The sequence below is a fragment of the Oncorhynchus mykiss genome, chromosome 26, assembly GCF_057628025.1.
Source record: "Oncorhynchus mykiss isolate SJ-2025 chromosome 26, ASM5762802v1, whole genome shotgun sequence".
Classification (NCBI taxonomy): Eukaryota; Metazoa; Chordata; class Actinopteri; order Salmoniformes; family Salmonidae; genus Oncorhynchus; species Oncorhynchus mykiss.
In genome coordinates, this window is record NC_143047.1 from 49,278,326 (window position 1) to 49,296,341 (window position 18,016).

Genomic DNA, 18,016 nt, shown 5'->3' on the forward strand with positions numbered 1-18,016 from the left:
TAATACTCCATACAGGTAGAGTCTAATACACCATACAGGTAGAGTCTAATACTCCATACAGGTAGAGTCTAATACTCCATACAGGTAGAGTCTAATACTCCATACAGGTAGAGTCTAATACTCCATACAGGTAGAGTCTAATTTAGAGTCTAATACACCATACAGGTAGAGTCTAATACTCCATACAGGTAGAGTCTAATACACCATACAGGTAGAGTCTAATACACCATACAGGTAGAGTCTAATACACCATACAGGAAGAGTCTAATACTCCATACAGGTAGAGTCTAATACACCATACAGGTAGAGTGTACGTGGTTATAACTGTAGTGTGTATCTCTGTTGTTTCATGTAGCTTCCTTTCCATGTTGCGTTCATTATTGCGCTCCCAGTATTGACTATTTCACTGCCAGTGAAGTACAGGTGGAGCGACAGAGCTTGAGGCCTGCCAATGATCAATATGACTCAATGCTGCCCTCTAGTGTTGTAACAGTAAACCTACAGGTAAGAGTTGTCAGATTACCAGTTGTGATGGAGTTTGTTGCCTGTGTTTTGTGTTATCTGTTGTCCAGTTGACAGGTATGCTCCAGTACGTGGTAAGACTGTCTACGGAGCTGGAGGCCAAGTTCCTGTCAGTGGAGAGACTACAGGAGTACATCGAGGTGAGAACGTCAACACTTTCTAACTCAAATACACAAATAATGTCTTACCGTCTTCATGACCTTTTAATACACTGTCCAGGGTTGTGTCTGAGGCGTCCATGTTTCTGTCCAGGGTTGTGTCTCTGAGGTGTCCATGTTTCTGTCCAGGGTTGTGTCCCTGATGCGTCCATGTTTCTGTCCAGGGTTGTGTCTCTGAGGCATCCAGAATGTTGTCTGTTATAATCATGTTTCTGTCCAGGGTTGTGTCTCTGAGGCGTCTATGTTTCTGTCCAGGGTTGTGTCTCTGAGGCATCCAGAATGTTGTCTGTTATAATCATGTTTCTGTCCAGGGTTGTGTCTCTGAGGCATCCAGAATGTTGTCTGTTATAATCATGTTTCTGTCCAGGGTTGTGTCTCTGAGGCGTTTATGTTTCTGTCCAGGGTTGTGTCTCTGAGGCGTCCATGTTTCTGTCCAGGGTTTTGTCTCTGAGGCATCCAGAATGTTGTCTGTTATAATCATGTTTCTGTCCAGGGTTGTGTCTCTGAGGCATCCAGAATGTTGTCTGTTATAATCATGTTTCTGTCCAGGGTTGTGTCTCTGAGGCGTCTATGTTTCTGTCCAGGGTTGTGTCTCTGAGGTGTCCATGTTTCTGTCCAGGGTTGTGTCCCTGAGACGTCCATGTTTCTGTCCAGGGTTGTGTCTCTGAGGCGTCCAGAATGTTGTCTGTTATAATCATGTTTCTGTCCAGGGTTGTGTCTCTGAGGCATCCAGAATGTTGTCTGTTATAATCATGTTTCTGTCCAGGGTTGTGTCTCTGAGGCTTTTATGTTTCTGTCCAGGGTTGTGTGTCTCTGAGGCGTCCATCTTTCTGTCCAGGGTTGTGTCTCCGAGGCATCCAGAATGTTGTCTGTTATGATCATGTTTCTGTCCAGGGTTGTGTCTCTGAGGCATCCAGAATGTTGTCTGTTATAATCATGTTTCTGTCCAGGGTTGCGTCTCTGAGGCATCCAGAATGTTGTCTGTTATAATCATGTTTCTGTCCAGGGTTGTGTCTCTGAGGCATCCAGAATGTTGTCTGTTATAATCATGTTTCTGTCCAGGGTTGTGTCTCTGAGGCGTCTATGTTTATGTCCAGGGTTGTGTCTCTGAGGCGTCCAGAATGTTGTCTGTTATAATCATGTTTCTGTCCAGGGTTGTGTCTTTGAGGCGTCCATGTTTCTGTCCAGGGTTGTGTGTCTGAGGCGTCCAGAATGTTGTCTGTTATAATCATGTTTCTGTCCAGGGTTGTGTCTCTGAGGCGTCCAGAATGTTGTCTGTTATAATCATGTTTCTGTCCAGGGTCGTGTCGCTGAGGCGTCCAGAATGTTGTCTGTTATAATCGTGTTTCTGTCCAGGGTTGTGTCTCTGAGGCATCCAGAATGTTGTCTGTTATAATCATGTTTCTGTCCAGGGTTGTGTCTCTGAGGCATCCAGAATGTTGTCTGTTATAATCGTGTTTCTGTCCAGGGTTGTGTCTCTGAGGTGTCCAGAATGTTGTCTGTTATAATCATGTTTCTGTCCAGGGTTGTGTGTCTGAGGCATCCAGAATGTTGTCTGTTATAATCATGTTTCTGTCCAGGGTTGTGTCTCTGAGGCGTTTATGTTTCTGTCCAGGGTTGTGTGTCTCTGAGGCGTCCATCTTTCTGTCCAGGGTTGTGTCTCCGAGGCATCCAGAATGTTGTCTGTTATGATCATGTTTCTGTCCAGGGTTGTGTCTCTGAGGCATCCAGAATGTTGTCTGTTATAATCATGTTTCTGTCCAGGGTTGCGTCTCTGAGGCATCCAGAATGTTGTCTGTTATAATCATGTTTCTGTCCAGGGTTGTGTCTCTGAGGCATCCAGAATGTTGTCTGTTATAATCATGTTTCTGTCCAGGGTTGTGTCTCTGAGGCGTCTATGTTTATGTCCAGGGTTGTGTCTCTGAGGCGTCCAGAATGTTGTCTGTTATAATCATGTTTCTGTCCAGGGTTGTGTCTTTGAGGCGTCCATGTTTCTGTCCAGGGTTGTGTGTCTGAGGCGTCCAGAATGTTGTCTGTTATAATCATGTTTCTGTCCAGGGTTGTGTCTCTGAGGCGTCCAGAATGTTGTCTGTTATAATCATGTTTCTGTCCAGGGTTGTGTCGCTGAGGCGTCCAGAATGTTGTCTGTTATAATCGTGTTTCTGTCCAGGGTTGTGTCTCTGAGGCATCCAGAATGTTGTCTGTTATAATCATGTTTCTGTCCAGGGTTGTGTCTCTGAGGCATCCAGAATGTTGTCTGTTATAATCGTGTTTCTGTCCAGGGTTGTGTCTCTGAGGTGTCCAGAATGTTGTCTGTTATAATCATGTTTCTGTCCAGGGTTGTGTGTCTGAGGCATCCAGAATGTTGTCTGTTATAATCATGTTTCTGTCCAGGGTTGTGTCTCTGAGGCATCCAGAATGTTGTCTGTTATAATCATGTTTCTGTACAGGGTTGTGTCTCTGAGGCATCCAGAATGTTGTCTGTTATAATCATGTTTCTGTCCAGGGTTGTGTCTCTGAGGCGTCCATGTTTCTGTCCAGGGTTGTGTCTCTGAAGCATCCAGAATGTTGTCTGTTATAATCATGTTTCTGTCCAGGTTTGTGTCTCTGAGGCATCCAGAATGTTGTCTGTTATAATCATGTTTCTGTCCAGGGTTGTGTCTCTGAGGCATCCAGAATGTTGTCTGTTATAATCATGTTTATGTCCAGGGTTGTGTCTCTGAGGCGTCCAGAATGTTGTCTGTTATAATCATGTTTCTGTCCAGGGTTGTGTCTTTGAGGCGTCCATGTTTCTGTCCAGGGTTGTGTGTCTGAGGCGTCCAGAATGTTGTCTGTTATAATCATGTTTCTGTCCAGGGTTGTGTCTCTGAGGCGTCCAGAATGTTGTCTGTTATAATCATGTTTCTGTCCAGGGTTGTGTCTCTGAGGCGTCCAGAATGTTGTCTGTTATAATCGTGTTTCTGTCCAGGGTTGTGTCTCTGAGGCATCCAGAATGTTGTCTGTTATAATCATGTTTCTGTACAGGGTTGTGTCTCTGAGGCATCCAGAATGTTGTCTGTTATAATCATGTTTCTGTCCAGGGTTGTGTCTCTGAGGTGTCCATGTTTCTGTCCAGGGTTGTGTCCCTAATGCGTCCATGTTTCTGTCCAGGGTTGTGTCTCTGAGGCATCCAGAATGTTGTCTGTTATAATCATGTTTCTGTCCAGGGTTGTGTCTCTGAGGCGTCTATGTTTCTGTCCAGGGTTGTGTCTCTGAGGCATCCAGAATGTTGTCTGTTATAATCATGTTTCTGTCCAGGGTTGTGTCTCTGAGGCATCCAGAATGTTGTCTGTTATAATCATGTTTCTGTCCAGGGTTGTGTCTCTGAGGCGTCTATGTTTCTGTCCAGGGTTGTGTCTCTGAGGCATCCAGAATGTTGCCTGTTATAATCATGTTTCTGTCCAGGGTTGTGTCTCTGAGGTGTACATGTTTCTGTCCAGGGTTGTGTCCCTGAGACGTCCATGTTTCTGTCCAGGGTTGTGTCTCTGAGGCGTCCAGAATGTTGTCTGTTATAATCATGTTTCTGTCCAGGGTTGTGTCTCTGAGGCATCCAGAATGTTGTCTGTTATAATCATGTTTCTGTCCAGGGTTGTGTCTCTGAGGCGTTTATGTTTCTGTCCAGGGTTGTGTCTCTGAGGCGTCCATCTTTCTGTCCAGGGTTGTGTCTCCGAGGCATCCAGAATGTTGTCTGTTATGATCATGTTTCTGTCCAGGGTTGTGTCTCTGAGGCATCCAGAATGTTGTCTGTTATAATCATGTTTCTGTCCAGGGTTGCTTCTCTGAGGCATCCAGAATGTTGTCTGTTATAATCATGTTTCTGTCCAGGGTTGTGTCTCTGAGGCATCCAGAATGTTGTCTGTTATAATCATGTTTCTGTCCAGGGTTGTGTCTCTGAGGCGTCTATGTTTATGTCCAGGGTTGTGTCTCTGAGGCGTCCAGAATGTTGTCTGTTATAATCATGTTTCTGTCCAGGGTTGTGTCTTTGAGGCGTCCATGTTCCTGTCCAGGGTTGTGTGTCTGAGGCGTCCAGAATGTTGTCTGTTATAATCATGTTTCTGTCCAGGGTTGTGTCTCTGAGGCGTCCAGAATGTTGTCTGTTATAATCATGTTTCTGTCCAGGGTTGTGTCGCTGAGGCGTCCAGAATGTTGTCTGTTATAATCATGTTTCTGTCCAGGGTTGTGTCTCTGAGGCATCCAGAATGTTGTCTGTTATAATCGTGTTTCTGTCCAGGGTTGTGTCTCTGAGGTGTCCAGAATGTTGTCTGTTATAATCATGTTTCTGTCCAGGGTTGTGTGTCTGAGGCATCCAGAATGTTGTCTGTTATAATCATGTTTCTGTCCAGGGTTGTGTCTCTGAGGCATCCAGAATGTTGTCTGTTATAATCATGTTTCTGTACAGGGTTGTGTCTCTGAGGCATCCAGAATGTTGTCTGTTATAATCATGTTTCTGTCCAGGGTTGTGTCTCTGAGGCGTCCATGTTTCTGTCCAGGGTTGTGTCTCTGAAGCATCCAGAATGTTGTCTGTTATAATCATGTTTCTGTCCAGGTTTGTGTCTCTGAGGCATCCAGAATGTTGTCTGTTATAATCATGTTTCTGTCCAGGGTTGTGTCTCTGAGGCATCCAGAATGTTGTCTGTTATAATCATGTTTATGTCCAGGGTTGTGTCTCTGAGGCGTCCAGAATGTTGTCTGTTATAATCATGTTTCTGTCCAGGGTTGTGTCTTTGAGGCGTCCATGTTTCTGTCCAGGGTTGTGTGTCTGAGGCGTCCAGAATGTTGTCTGTTATAATCATGTTTCTGTCCAGGGTTGTGTCTCTGAGGCGTCCAGAATGTTGTCTGTTATAATCATGTTTCTGTCCAGGGTTGTGTCTCTGAGGCGTCCAGAATGTTGTCTGTTATAATCGTGTTTCTGTCCAGGGTTGTGTCTCTGAGGCATCCAGAATGTTGTCTGTTATAATCATGTTTCTGTACAGGGTTGTGTCTCTGAGGCATCCAGAATGTTGTCTGTTATAATCATGTTTCTGTCCAGGGTTGTGTCTCTGAGGCGTCCATGTTTCTGTCCAGGGTTGTGTCTCTGAAGCATCCAGAATGTTGTCTGTTATAATCATGTTTCTGTCCAGGTTTGTGTCTCTGAGGCATCCAGAATGTTGTCTGTTATAATCATGTTTCTGTCCAGGGTTGTGTCTCTGAGGCATCCAGAATGTTGTCTGTTATAATCATGTTTCTGTCCAGGGTTGTGTCTCTGAGGTGTCCATGTTTCTGTCCAGGGTTGTGTCTCTGAGGCATCCAGAATGTTTTCTGTTATAATCATGTTTCTGTCCAGGGTTGTGTCTCTGAGGCATCCAGAATGTTGTCTGTTATAATAATGTTTCTGTCCAGGGTTGTGTCTCTGAGGCGTCTATGTTTCTGTCCAGGGTTGTGTCTCTGAGGCGTCCAGAATGTTGTCTGTTATAATCATGTTTCTGTCCAGGGTTGTGTGTCTGAGGCGTCCAGAATGTTGTCTGTTATAATCATGTTTCTGTCCAGGGTTGTGTCTCTGAGGCATCCAGAATGTTGTCTGTTATAATCATGTTTCTGTCCAGGGTTGTGTCTCTGAGGCGTCCAGAATGTTGTCTGTTATAATCATGTTTCTGTCCAGGGTTGTGTGTCTGAGGCGTCCAGAATGTTGTCTGTTATAATCATGTTTCTGTCCAGGGTTGTGTCTCTGAGGCATCCAGAATGTTGTCTGTTATAATCATGTTTCTGTCCAGGGTTGTGTCTCTGAGGCATCCAGAATGTTGTCTGTTATAATCATGTTTCTGTCCAGGGTTGTGTCTCTGAGGCATCCAGAATGTTGTCTGTTATAATCATGTTTCTGTCCAGGGTTGTGTCTCTGAGGCATCCAGAATGTTGTCTGTTATAATCATGTTTCTGTCCAGGGTTGTGTCTCTGAGGCGTCCAGAATGTTGTCTGTTATAATCATGTTTCTGTCCAGGGTTGTGTCTCTTAGGCATCCAGAATGTTGTCTGTTATAATCATGTTTCTGTCCAGGGTTGTGTCTCTGAGGCGTCTATGTTTCTGTCCAGGGTTGTGTCTCTGAGGCGCCCAGGAGAGTTAAAGACGCCCTCATCCCAGAGGGTTGGCCTCATAAAGGGGCCATCTCCTTTAAGGACTACACGATGAGGTACAGAGCGAACACCCCCATCGTGCTCGACGGACTCCAGCTCAACATCCAGCCCAGGGAGAAGCTGGGCATCGTGGGGAGGACAGGCTCCGGTAAGACCTCAGTCCAACTCATTGTCAGAGTTGAACTTGTCTGTACTATGTGTCTATGCCTGCTGCTGGTGGCTAACTGTATTTCACAGGGTCCGGGAAAGACCTCAGTCCAACTCATTGTCAGAGTTGTTTGTGTCTATGCCTGTTGCTGGTGGCTAAGTGTATTTCACAGGCTCCGGTAAGACCTCAGTCCAACTCATTGTCAGAGTTGTTTGTGTCTTTGCCTGCTGCTGGTGGCTAAGTGTATTTCTCAGGTAAGGCCTCAGTTTAGACCACCTACTCACTGTCATAATGTTAACATGAAACACCACAGTGAACATTGTCATTGCGATATACAGTGGCATTTGGAAAGTATTCAGACCCCTTGACTTTTTCCACATTTTGTTACATTACAACCTTGTTCTAAAAATGGATTAAATTGTTTTTTTCCCTTGACCAATCTACACACAATACTCCATAATGACATCACAATACTCCATAATGACATCACAATACCCCTTAATGACATCACAATACCCCTTAATGACATCACAATACTCTATAATTACAAAGGAAAAACAGGTTTTTAGACATTTTTGCAAATGTATTAATAGTAAAATACTGAAATATCACATTTCCATCAGTATTCAGACCCTTTACTCAGTACTTTGTTGAAGCACCTTTGGCAGCGGTTACAGCCTCCAGTCTTCTTGGGTATGACGCTACAAACTTGGCACACCTGTATTTGGGGAGTTTCTCCCATTGTTCTCTGCAGATCCTCTCAAACTCTGTCAGGTTGTATGGGGAGCGTCACTGCACAGCTATTTTTCAGTATATAACCTGTATATAACCTGGATGTGTTGTATATAACCTGGATGTGCTGTATATAGCCTGGATATTATATGTCACCCAACAGGGAAGTCTTCTTTAGGAGTGGCCCTGTTCCGCCTGGTGGAACCAGCTGCAGGGACTATCTTCATAGATGGGGTGGACACCAGCGCTATCGGCCTGGAGGACCTCCGCAGTAAACTATCAGTCATCCCCCAGGACCCTGTCCTATTCATCGGCACTGTGAGGTAATACCACTGTCTGTTACGGTCTACACAGTACACTAGTCACCTATAGAAACAGACTCCATAGACCAGGTAATACCACTGTCTGTTACGGTCTACACAGTACACTAGTCACCTATAGAAACAGACTCCATAGACCAGGTAATACCACTGTCTACACAGTACACTAGTCACCTATAGAAACAGACTCCATAGACCAGGTAATACCACTGTCTACACAGTACACTAGTCACCTATAGAAACAGACTCCATAGACCAGGTAATACCACTGTCTACACAGTACACTAGTCACCTATAGAAACAGACTCCATAGACCAGGTAATACCACTGTCTACACAGTACACTATTCACCTATAGAAACAGACTCCATAGACCAGGTAATACCACTGTCTGTTACGGTCTACACAGTACACTAGTCACCTATAGAAACAGACTCCATAGACCAGGTAATACCACTGTCTACACAGTACACTAGTCACCTATAGAAACAGACTGCATAGACCAGGTAATACCACTGGTTCAGGACTAGTTTATCCAGGTATGACCTCTCTGTCAACCTGTATGTATCTCTATCTGACTGGGTTCAGGACTAGTTTCTCCAGGTATGACCTCTCTGTCAACCTGTATTACTGTGTCTCTATCTCACTGGGTTCAGGACTAGTTTCTCCAGGTATGACCTCTCTGTCAGCCTGTATGTGTCTCTACCTGACTGGGTTCAGGACTAGTTTCTCCAGGTATGACCACTCTGTCAACCTGTATTACTGTGTCTCTATCTCACTGGGTTCAGGACTAGTTTCTCCAGGTGTGACCTCTCTGTCAACCTGTATGTGTCTCTACCTGACTGGGTTCAGGACTAGTTTCTCCAGGTGTGACCTCTCTGTCAACCTGTATGTATCTCTATCTCACTGGGTTCAGGACTAGTTTCTCCAGGTTTGACCTCTCTGTCAGCCTGTATGTGTCTCTACCTGACTGGGTTCAGGACTAGTTTCTCCAGGTATGACCACTCTGTCAACCTGTATTACTGTGTCTCTATCTCACTGGGTTCAGGACTAGTTTCTCCAGGTATGACCTCTCTGTCAACCTGTATGTGTCTCTACCTGACTGGGTTCAGGACTAGTTTCTCCAGGTATGACCACTCTGTCAGCCTGTATTACTGTGTCTCTATCTCACTGGGTTCAGGACTAGTTTCTCCAGGTATGACCTCTCTGTCAGCCTGTATGTGTCTCTACCTGACTGGGTTCAGGACTAGTTTCTCCAGGTATGACCACTCTGTCAGCCTGTATTACTGTGTCTCTATCTCACTGGGTTCAGGACTAGTTTCTCCAGGTATGACCACTCTGTCAGCCTGTATGTGTCTCTACCTGACTGGGTTCAGGACTAGTTTCTCCAGGTATGACCACTCTGTCAGCCTGTATTACTGTGTCTCTATCTCACTGGGTTCAGGACTAGTTTCTCCAGGTATGACCTCTCTGTCAACCTGTATTACTGTGTCTCTATCTGACTGGGTTCAGGACTAGTTTCTCCAGATATGACCTCTCTGTCAGCCTGTATTACTGTGTCTCTACCTGACTGGGTTCAGGACTAGTTTCTCCAGATATGACCTCTCTGTCAGCCTGTATTACTGTGTCTCTACCTGACTGGGTTCAGGACTAGTTTCTCCAGGTATGACCTCTCTGTCAACCTGTATTACTGTGTCTCTACAATGTGACTTGTTCCCCTGCTGCAGGTATAATCTGGATCCTTTCAACAACTATAGTGATGAGGACATCTGGTCTGCTCTGGATAAGACCTTCATGAAACACACAGTACGTACAGCCTCTATGGGGACCATTACATGAGGCCTGGTTTACTGTAGGTTGTCTGACTCTATGGGGACCTGGTTTACTGTAGGTTGTCTGACTCTATGGGGACCTGGTTTACTGTAGGTTGTCTGACTCTATGGGGACCTGGTTTACTCTAGGTTGTCTGACTCTATGGGAACCTGGTTTACTGTCTGTTGTCTGATGATCATGGTGATTATGATGGTGGTGATTATGATAGTGATGATTATGGTGGTGATGATCATGGTGATTATGATAATGGTGATGATGACAGTGATAAAGTTGATGATAATGCTAATGTTGGTTATGATGGCGATGATGATAATGATGGTTATAATGATGGTGGTGATGATGATGATGGTGGTGATGGTGATGATGTTGGTGGTGATGATGATGGTGGTGGTGATGATGATGACGATGATGACGATGTTGACCATCACGTTCATGATGATACCGACAACGCCACGTCCCTCTGTGTGTCTCAGATCTCCAGTCTCCCTGAGAAGCTGCAGTCGGAGGTAGTGGAAAATGGAGAGAACTTCTCTGTAGGAGAGAGACAGCTGATGTGTATGGCCAGAGCACTGCTACGAAACTCCAAGGTCAGCTCACGGAAATATCTCCTTTTACAGCAACATACAATGTACATACAGCTAGCCGTACTGTATCCCAGGAAAATGGATTTTACGGTCCAGAAATGACCAGGTATTTATTACCTAATTGACATAGTTACCTAGCCTCGATTTCCAAGCCTCTTCCAGACCTGGAAGGATGGCGTTGCGAGACTACACAGCTGGTATCCTAGTAACCTGAATGACACGTTAGCCTGGTCTCTCCTCCTCTTTCAAGACTACACAGCTGGTATCCTGAATAACCTGAATGACACGTTAGCCTGGTCTCTCCTCCTCTTTCAAGACTACACAGCTGGTATCCTAGTAACCTGAATTACACGTTAGCCTGGTCTCTCCTCCTCTTTCAAGAATACACAGCTGGTATCCTAGTAACCTGAATGAGATGTTAGCCTGGTCTTTCCTCCTCTTTCTCAGATCATCTTGTTGGACGAGGCGACGGCGTCGATCGACTCAGAGACGGACTCTCTGATCCAGCACACCATCAGAGACGCGTTCCAGGACTGTACCATGCTCACTATCGCTCACCGCATTAACACTGTCCTGGAGTCAGATCGTATACTGGTCATGGACGCTGGAAGGGTAGGCTATACACACACACACACAGACACACAGACACACAGACACAGACAGACAGACAGACAGACAGACAGACAGACACACAGACACATAACCCTACTGTGGGGTTCAAGCTGACTCCAACTAAGATAATAAAACCTTAAGGCTCTCCTGTTTCTTCAGAGAAACTGTCATGTATTGGCTTCATATTGTTTTTTAAAAGGTTTCAAAACAAACTAAACATTGGTGAATATTGATAGACTGAGAGGAGATAGACGGATGTATAAATGAACTGAGATATATGTGTGTGTGTGTGTTCTGTGTGTGTGTGTGTGTTCTGTGTGTGTGTGTGTGTTCTGTGTGTGTGTGTTCTGTGTGTGTGTTCTGTGTGTGTGTTCTGTGTGTGTGTTCTGTGTGTGTGTTCTGTGTGTGTGTTCTGTGTGTGTGTTCTGTGTGTGTGTTCTGTGTGTGTGTTCTGTGTGTGTGTTCTGTGTGTGTGTGTTCTGTGTGTGTGTTCCGTGTGTGTTCCGTGTGTGTTCTGTGTCTGTGTTCTGTGTGTTCTGTGTGTGTGTTCTGTGTGTGTTCTGCGTGTGTTCTGTGTGTTGTATTTGTTCTGTGTGTTGTGTTTGTTCTGTGTGTTGTGTTTGTTCTGTGTGTTCTGTGTGTTCTGTGTGCGTGTGTGTGTTCTGTGTGTTCTGTGTGTGTATGTTCTGTGTGTTCTGTGTGTGTGTGTGTTCTGTGTGTGTGTGTTCTGTGTGTGTTCTGTGTGTTCTGTGTGTGTATGTGTGTTCTGTATGTGTGTGTGTGTGTGTGTGTGTTCTGTGTGTTCTGTGTCCACCTGGCAGGTGGTTGAGTGTGACAGTCCAGAGGTCCTGATGCAGAGACCAGATTCTCAGTTTGCAGCTCTCCTGACTGCAGCCAACACCGTCAACACATGAGCCTGGACACACCCCCATCTGTCGTCTGGACACACCTTCATCTGCAGTCTGGACACACCCCCGTCTGTAGACTGGACACACCTCCATGAGTCTGGTCACACCTCCATCTGTAGTCTGGACACACCCCCATCTGCAGTCTGGACACAACTCCATCTGTAGTCTGGTCACACCTCAATCTGTAGTCTGGACACACCTTCATCTGAAGTCTGGTCACACCCCCATGAGTCTGGACACACATCCATCTGCAGTCTGGACACACCTCCATCTGCAGTCTGGACACACCTCCATCTGAAGTCTGGACACACCTCCATCTGCAGTCTGGACACACCTCCATCTGTAGTCTGGTCACACCTCAATCTGTAGTCTGGTCACACCTCCATCTGCAGTCTGGACACACCTCCATCTGCAGTCTGGACACACCTCCATCTGCAGTCTGGTCTGAACTCCATCTGCAGTCTGGTCACACCTCCATCTGCAGTCTGGACACACCTCCATCTGAAGTCTGGACACACCTCCATCTGAAGTCTGGACACACCTCCATCTGCAGTCTGGTCTGCCCTCCATCTGCAGTCTGGACACACCTCCATCTGCAGTCTGGACACACCTCCATCTGAAGTCTGGACACACCTCCATCCGCAGTCTGGACACACCTCCATCTGCAGTCTGGACAAACCTCCATCTGTAGTCTGGACACACCTCCATCTGAAGTCTGGTCACACCTCCATCTGTAGTCTGGTCACACCTCCATCTGCAGTCTGGACACACCTCCATGAGTCTGGACACACCTCCATCTGAAGTCTGGACACAAATCCATCTGTAGTCTGGGCACACATCCATCTGCAGTATGTACACACCTCCATGAGTCTGGTCACACCTAAAACTGAAGTCTGGACACACCTCCATCTGAAGTCTGGACACCTCTCCATCTGTAGTCTGGACACACCTCCATCTGTAGCCTCGTCCCACCTCCATCTGCAGTCTGGACACACCCCCATGAGTCTGGTCACACCTCCATCTGTAGTCTGCACACACCTCCATGAGTCTGGTCACATCTCCATCTGCAGTCTGGACAAACCCCCATATGAGGTCTGGACACACCCCCATATGAAGTCCGGACACACCCCCATATGAAGTCTGGACACACCCCCATATGAAATCTGGACACGACCCCATCTGAAGTCTCCGCCCACCACCTGTCCTTAATTGTCGGACCACCCCAACCCTCAACGCTTTCTCTGTTTTCCATGGACAGACATGAATGTGCATGTGCCTGCGCGCACGCTTATCCACACAAACATATGCAAACACACACACACACGTGCGCGTGCATACCTAAAGCCTAGGGCATTAGCATCATGCTAGCATTGACTAAGGAAGCTGTATCAGGCAGTAACACCATTATGAAGTGACTAAACAGCAGTAACACCATTATGAAGTGACTAAACAACAGTAACACCATTATGAAGTAACAAAACAGCAGTAACACCATTATGAAGTGACAAAACAGCAGTACCACCATTATGAAACTATAAAACAGCAGTAACACCATTATGAAGTGACAAAACAGCAGTACCACCATTATGAAACTATAAAACAGCAGTAACACCATTATGAAGTGACAAAACAGCAGTAACACCATTATGAAGTAACAAAACAGCAGTAACACCATTATGAAACTACAAAATAGCAGTAACACCATTATGAAGTAACAAAACAGCAGTAACACCATTATGAAGTAACAAAACAGCAGTAACACCATTATGAAACTACAAAACAGCAGTAACACCATTATGAAACTATAAAACTGCAGTAACACCATTATGATGTGACAAAACAGCAGTAACACCATTATGAAGTAACAAAACAGCAGTAACACCATTATGAAACTACAAAATAGCAGTAACACCATTATGAAGTAACAAAACAGCAGTAACACCATTATGAAGTAACAAAACAGGAGTAACACCATTATGAAACTACAAAACAGCAGTAACACCATTATGAAACAACAAAACAGCAGTAACACCATTGTGAAGTAACAAAACAGCAGTAACACCATTATGAAGTGACAAAACAGCAGTAACACCATTATGAAGTGGCAAAACAGCAGTAACACCATTATGAAGTGACAAAACAGCAGTAACACCATTATGAGGTGACAAAACAGCAGTAACACCATTATGAAGTGACAAAACAGCAGTAACACCATTATGAAGTAACAAAACAGCAGTAACACCATTATGAAGTGACAAAACAGCAGTAACACCATTATGAAACAACAAAACAGCTCTAACACCATTATGATACAACAAAAGAGCAGTAACACCATGATGAAACAACAAAACAGCAGTAACACCGTTATGAAGTGACAAAACAGCAGTAACACCATTATGAAGTGACAAAACAGCAGTAACACCATTATGAAACTACAAAACAGCAGTAACACCATTATGAAGTGACAACAGCAGTAACACCATTATGAAACAACAAAACAGCAGTTACACCATTATGAAACTACAAAACAGCTCTAACACCATTACAAAGTGACAACACAGCAGTAATACCATTATGAAACAACAAAACAGCTGTAACACCATTATGAAGTAACAAAACAGCAGTAACACCATTATGAAACAACAAAACAGCAGTAACACCATTATGAAGTAACAAAACAGCAGTAACACCATTATGAAACAACAAAACAGCTGTAACACCATTATGAAGTAACAAAACAGCAGTAACACCATTATGAAACAACAAAACAGCTGTAACACCATTATGAAGTAACAAAACAGCAGTAACACCATTATGAAACAACAAAACAGCAGTAACACCATTATGAAACAACAAAACAGCAGTAACACCATTATGAAACAACAAAACAGCAGTAACACCATTATGAAACAACAAAACAGCAGTAACACCATTGTGAAACTACAAAACAGCAGTAACACCATTATGAAGTAACAAAACAGCAGTAACACCATTATGAAGTAACAAAACAGCTGTAACACCATTATGAAACAACAAAACAGCAGTAACACCATTATGAAACAACAAAACAGCAGTAACACCATTATGAAACAACAAAACAGCAGTAACACCATTATGAAACAACAAAACAGCTGTAACACCATTATGAAACAACAAAACAGCAGTAACACCATTATGAAACAACAAAACAGCAGTAACACCATTATGAAACTACAAAACAGCAGTAACACCATTATGAAACAACAAAACAGCAGTAACACCATTATGAAACAACAAAACAGCAGTAACACCATTATGAAACTACAAAACAGCAGTAACACCATTATGAAACAACAAAACAGCAGTAACACCATTATGAAACTACAAAACAGCAGTAATACCATTATGGAACTACAAAACAGCTGTAACGTTTATCTGATTCCCAGCACGTTGTCTTTTATATGATTCCCAGCAGGTTAACAGGTTGTATTCTATATGATTCACAGCACGTTGTCTTTTATATGATTCCCAGCAGGTTAACAGGTTGTATTCTATATGATTCACAGCACGTTGTCTTTTATATGATTCCCAGCAGGTTAACAGGTTGTATTCTATATGATTCACAGCACGTTGTCTTTTATATGATTCCCAGCACTTTGTCTTGTATTTGATTCACAGCACGTTGTCTTTTATATGATTCCCAGCACTTTGTCTTGTATTTGATTCACAGCACGTTGTCTTGTATTTGATTCAAAGCACGTTGTCTTGTATTTGATTCCCAGCACTTTGTCTTGTATTTGATTCACAGCACGTTGTCTTTTATATGATTCCCAGCAGGTTAACACATTGTATTCTATATGATTCCCAGTGGGTTAACATGTTGTCTTTTATATGATTCCCAGAACGTTGTCTTTTATATGATTCCCAGAACGTTGTCTTTTATATGATTCACAGCAGTGAAAACAGGCAGTAAAGAGGATTTATTTTTTGATAATCCTAGGTGAATGTTAGCCTGGGTACCAGGCCTGTTTGTGCTGTCATTCCACTCCTTGCCACTGCTTGTCAAATGAGTGGAATAACAGCTACAAGCATGTCTGGTAGCCAGGCTAGGTAAAGCGAATGTCACAGTGACATCTCATTCTCATGTATAGAGGCACAGATTCCTGCAGAACTAATGATGATTATTACGTTACTATTATACGTGGTGAAATGACATGTTACGTGTCTTCATCTCCGATACTTATTCAAAGTGTATTTATTTATTTATTTTGGTCTCTGATTTTAACGTTTATGTTGAAAGTGTGAAAGATAAAGTAGGGAACGCGGTATTACATGCAACCAAACATAAACCGTCTGTACATATCTATATATATATATATATATATATATATATATATATATATATATATATATATATCTATCTATCTACTGGATGGATGGTTTAAAATACATTAATTAAATTACATTTATTAAATCTCATGGGATTGTTTGTGGATGAGTCTGAGAATATGGCACTCTTCCATCTAATACACACTATTGTGTTATTTGATTACAATATGCAAAATACCTGTTATAATTATGCTGATTTACCTCAATAAAGCACAACTCAAACTTGGAAAGACTAATATTTTAACTTGGAACAATGACCGAACTACAATCATTAGGAATACTAGTGGGTGACCTGATTCTACAGAGCTGGTGTCATTAGAACAGTAGAGGTGACCTGATTATACAGAGCTGGTGTCATTAGAATACTAGAGGGTGACCTGATTCTACAGAGCTGGTGTCATTAGAACAGTAGAGGTGACCTGATTCTACAGAGCTGGTGTCATTAGAACAGTAGAGGTGACCTGATTATACAGAGCTGGTGTCATTAGAACAGTAGAGGTGACCTGATTCTACAGAGATGGTGTCATTAGAACACTAGAGGTGACCTGATTCTACAGAGCTGGTGTCATTAGATCACTAGAGGGTGACCTGATTCTACAGAGCTGGTGTCATTAGAACAGTAGAGGGTGACCTGATTCTACAGAGCTGGTGTCATTAGACCACTAGAGGGTGACCTGATTCTACAAAGCTGGTGTCATTAGACCACTAGAGGGTGACCTGATTCTACAGAGCTGGTGTCATTAGACCACTAGAGGGTGACCTGATTCTACAGAGCTGGTGTCATTAGAACACTAGAGGTGACCTGATTATACAGAGCTGGTGTCATTAGAACAGTAGAGGGTGACCTGATTCTACAGAGCTGGTGTCATTAGAACAGTAGAGGTGACCTGATTCTACAGAGCTGGTGTCATTAGACCACTAGAGGGTGACCTGATTCTACAGAGCTGGTGTCATTAGAACACTAGAGGTGACCTGATTATACAGAGCTGGTGTCATTAGAACAGTAGAGGTGACCTGATTCTACAGAGCTGGTGTCATTAGAACAGTAGAGGTGACCTGATTCTACAGAGATGGTGTCATTAGAACACTAGAGGTGACCTGATTCTACAGAGCTGGTGTCATTAGACCACTAGAGGGTGACCTGATTCTACAGAGTTGGTGTCATTAGACCACTAGAGGGTGACCTGATTCTACAGAGCTGGTGTCATTAGAACAGTAGAGGTGACCTGATTCTACAGAGCTGGTGTCATTAGAACAGTAGAGGTGACCTGATTCTACAGAGCTGTTGTCATTAGATCACTAGAGGGTGACCTGATTCTACAGAGCTGGTGTCAGACCACTAGAGGTGACCTGATTCTACAGAGCTGGTGTCAGACCACTAGAGGGTGACCTGATTCTACAGAGCTGCTGTCATTAGAACACTAGAGGTGACCTGATTCTACAGAGCTGGTGTCATTAGAATACTAGAGGGTGACCTGATTCTACAGAGCTGGTGTCAGACCACTAGAGGGTGACCTGATTCTACAGAGCTGGTGTCAGACCACTAGAGGTGACCTGATTCTACAGAGCTGCTGTCATTAGAACACTAGAGGTGACCTGATTCTACAGAGCTGGTGTCATTAGAATACTAGAGGGTGACCTGATTCTACAGAGCTGGTGTCATTAGAACACTAGAGGTGACCTGAT

General features: G+C 43.9%; 1 protein-coding gene across 9 annotated transcripts in view; it reads left to right on the top strand.

Annotated features, from left to right (window-relative positions):
* abcc12 (ATP binding cassette subfamily C member 12) overlaps positions 1–16,560 on the top strand; it is a 229,730-nt gene extending 213,170 nt beyond the window's left edge. For 7 of the 9 annotated variants that reach the window (XM_090223368.1, XM_090223366.1, XM_090223362.1 and 4 more), the window contains 7 exons: positions 573–662; positions 6,785–6,974; positions 7,870–8,029; positions 9,753–9,831; positions 10,332–10,445; positions 10,890–11,054; positions 11,876–13,592. In XM_090223368.1, the coding sequence (XP_090079494.1) occupies positions 573–662; positions 6,785–6,974; positions 7,870–8,029; positions 9,753–9,831; positions 10,332–10,445; positions 10,890–11,054; positions 11,876–11,968 (891 nt within the window). In that variant the 3' untranslated portion in view covers positions 11,969–13,592. Of the gene's footprint in view, positions 1–572; positions 663–1,868; positions 1,980–6,784; positions 6,975–7,869; positions 8,030–9,752; positions 9,832–10,331; positions 10,446–10,889; positions 11,055–11,875 lie in introns of those variants that run through there. The other 2 variants (XM_090223367.1, XM_090223370.1) reach the window with 2 other exon arrangements.
* The last annotated feature ends 1,456 nt before the right edge of the window (positions 16,561–18,016 follow it).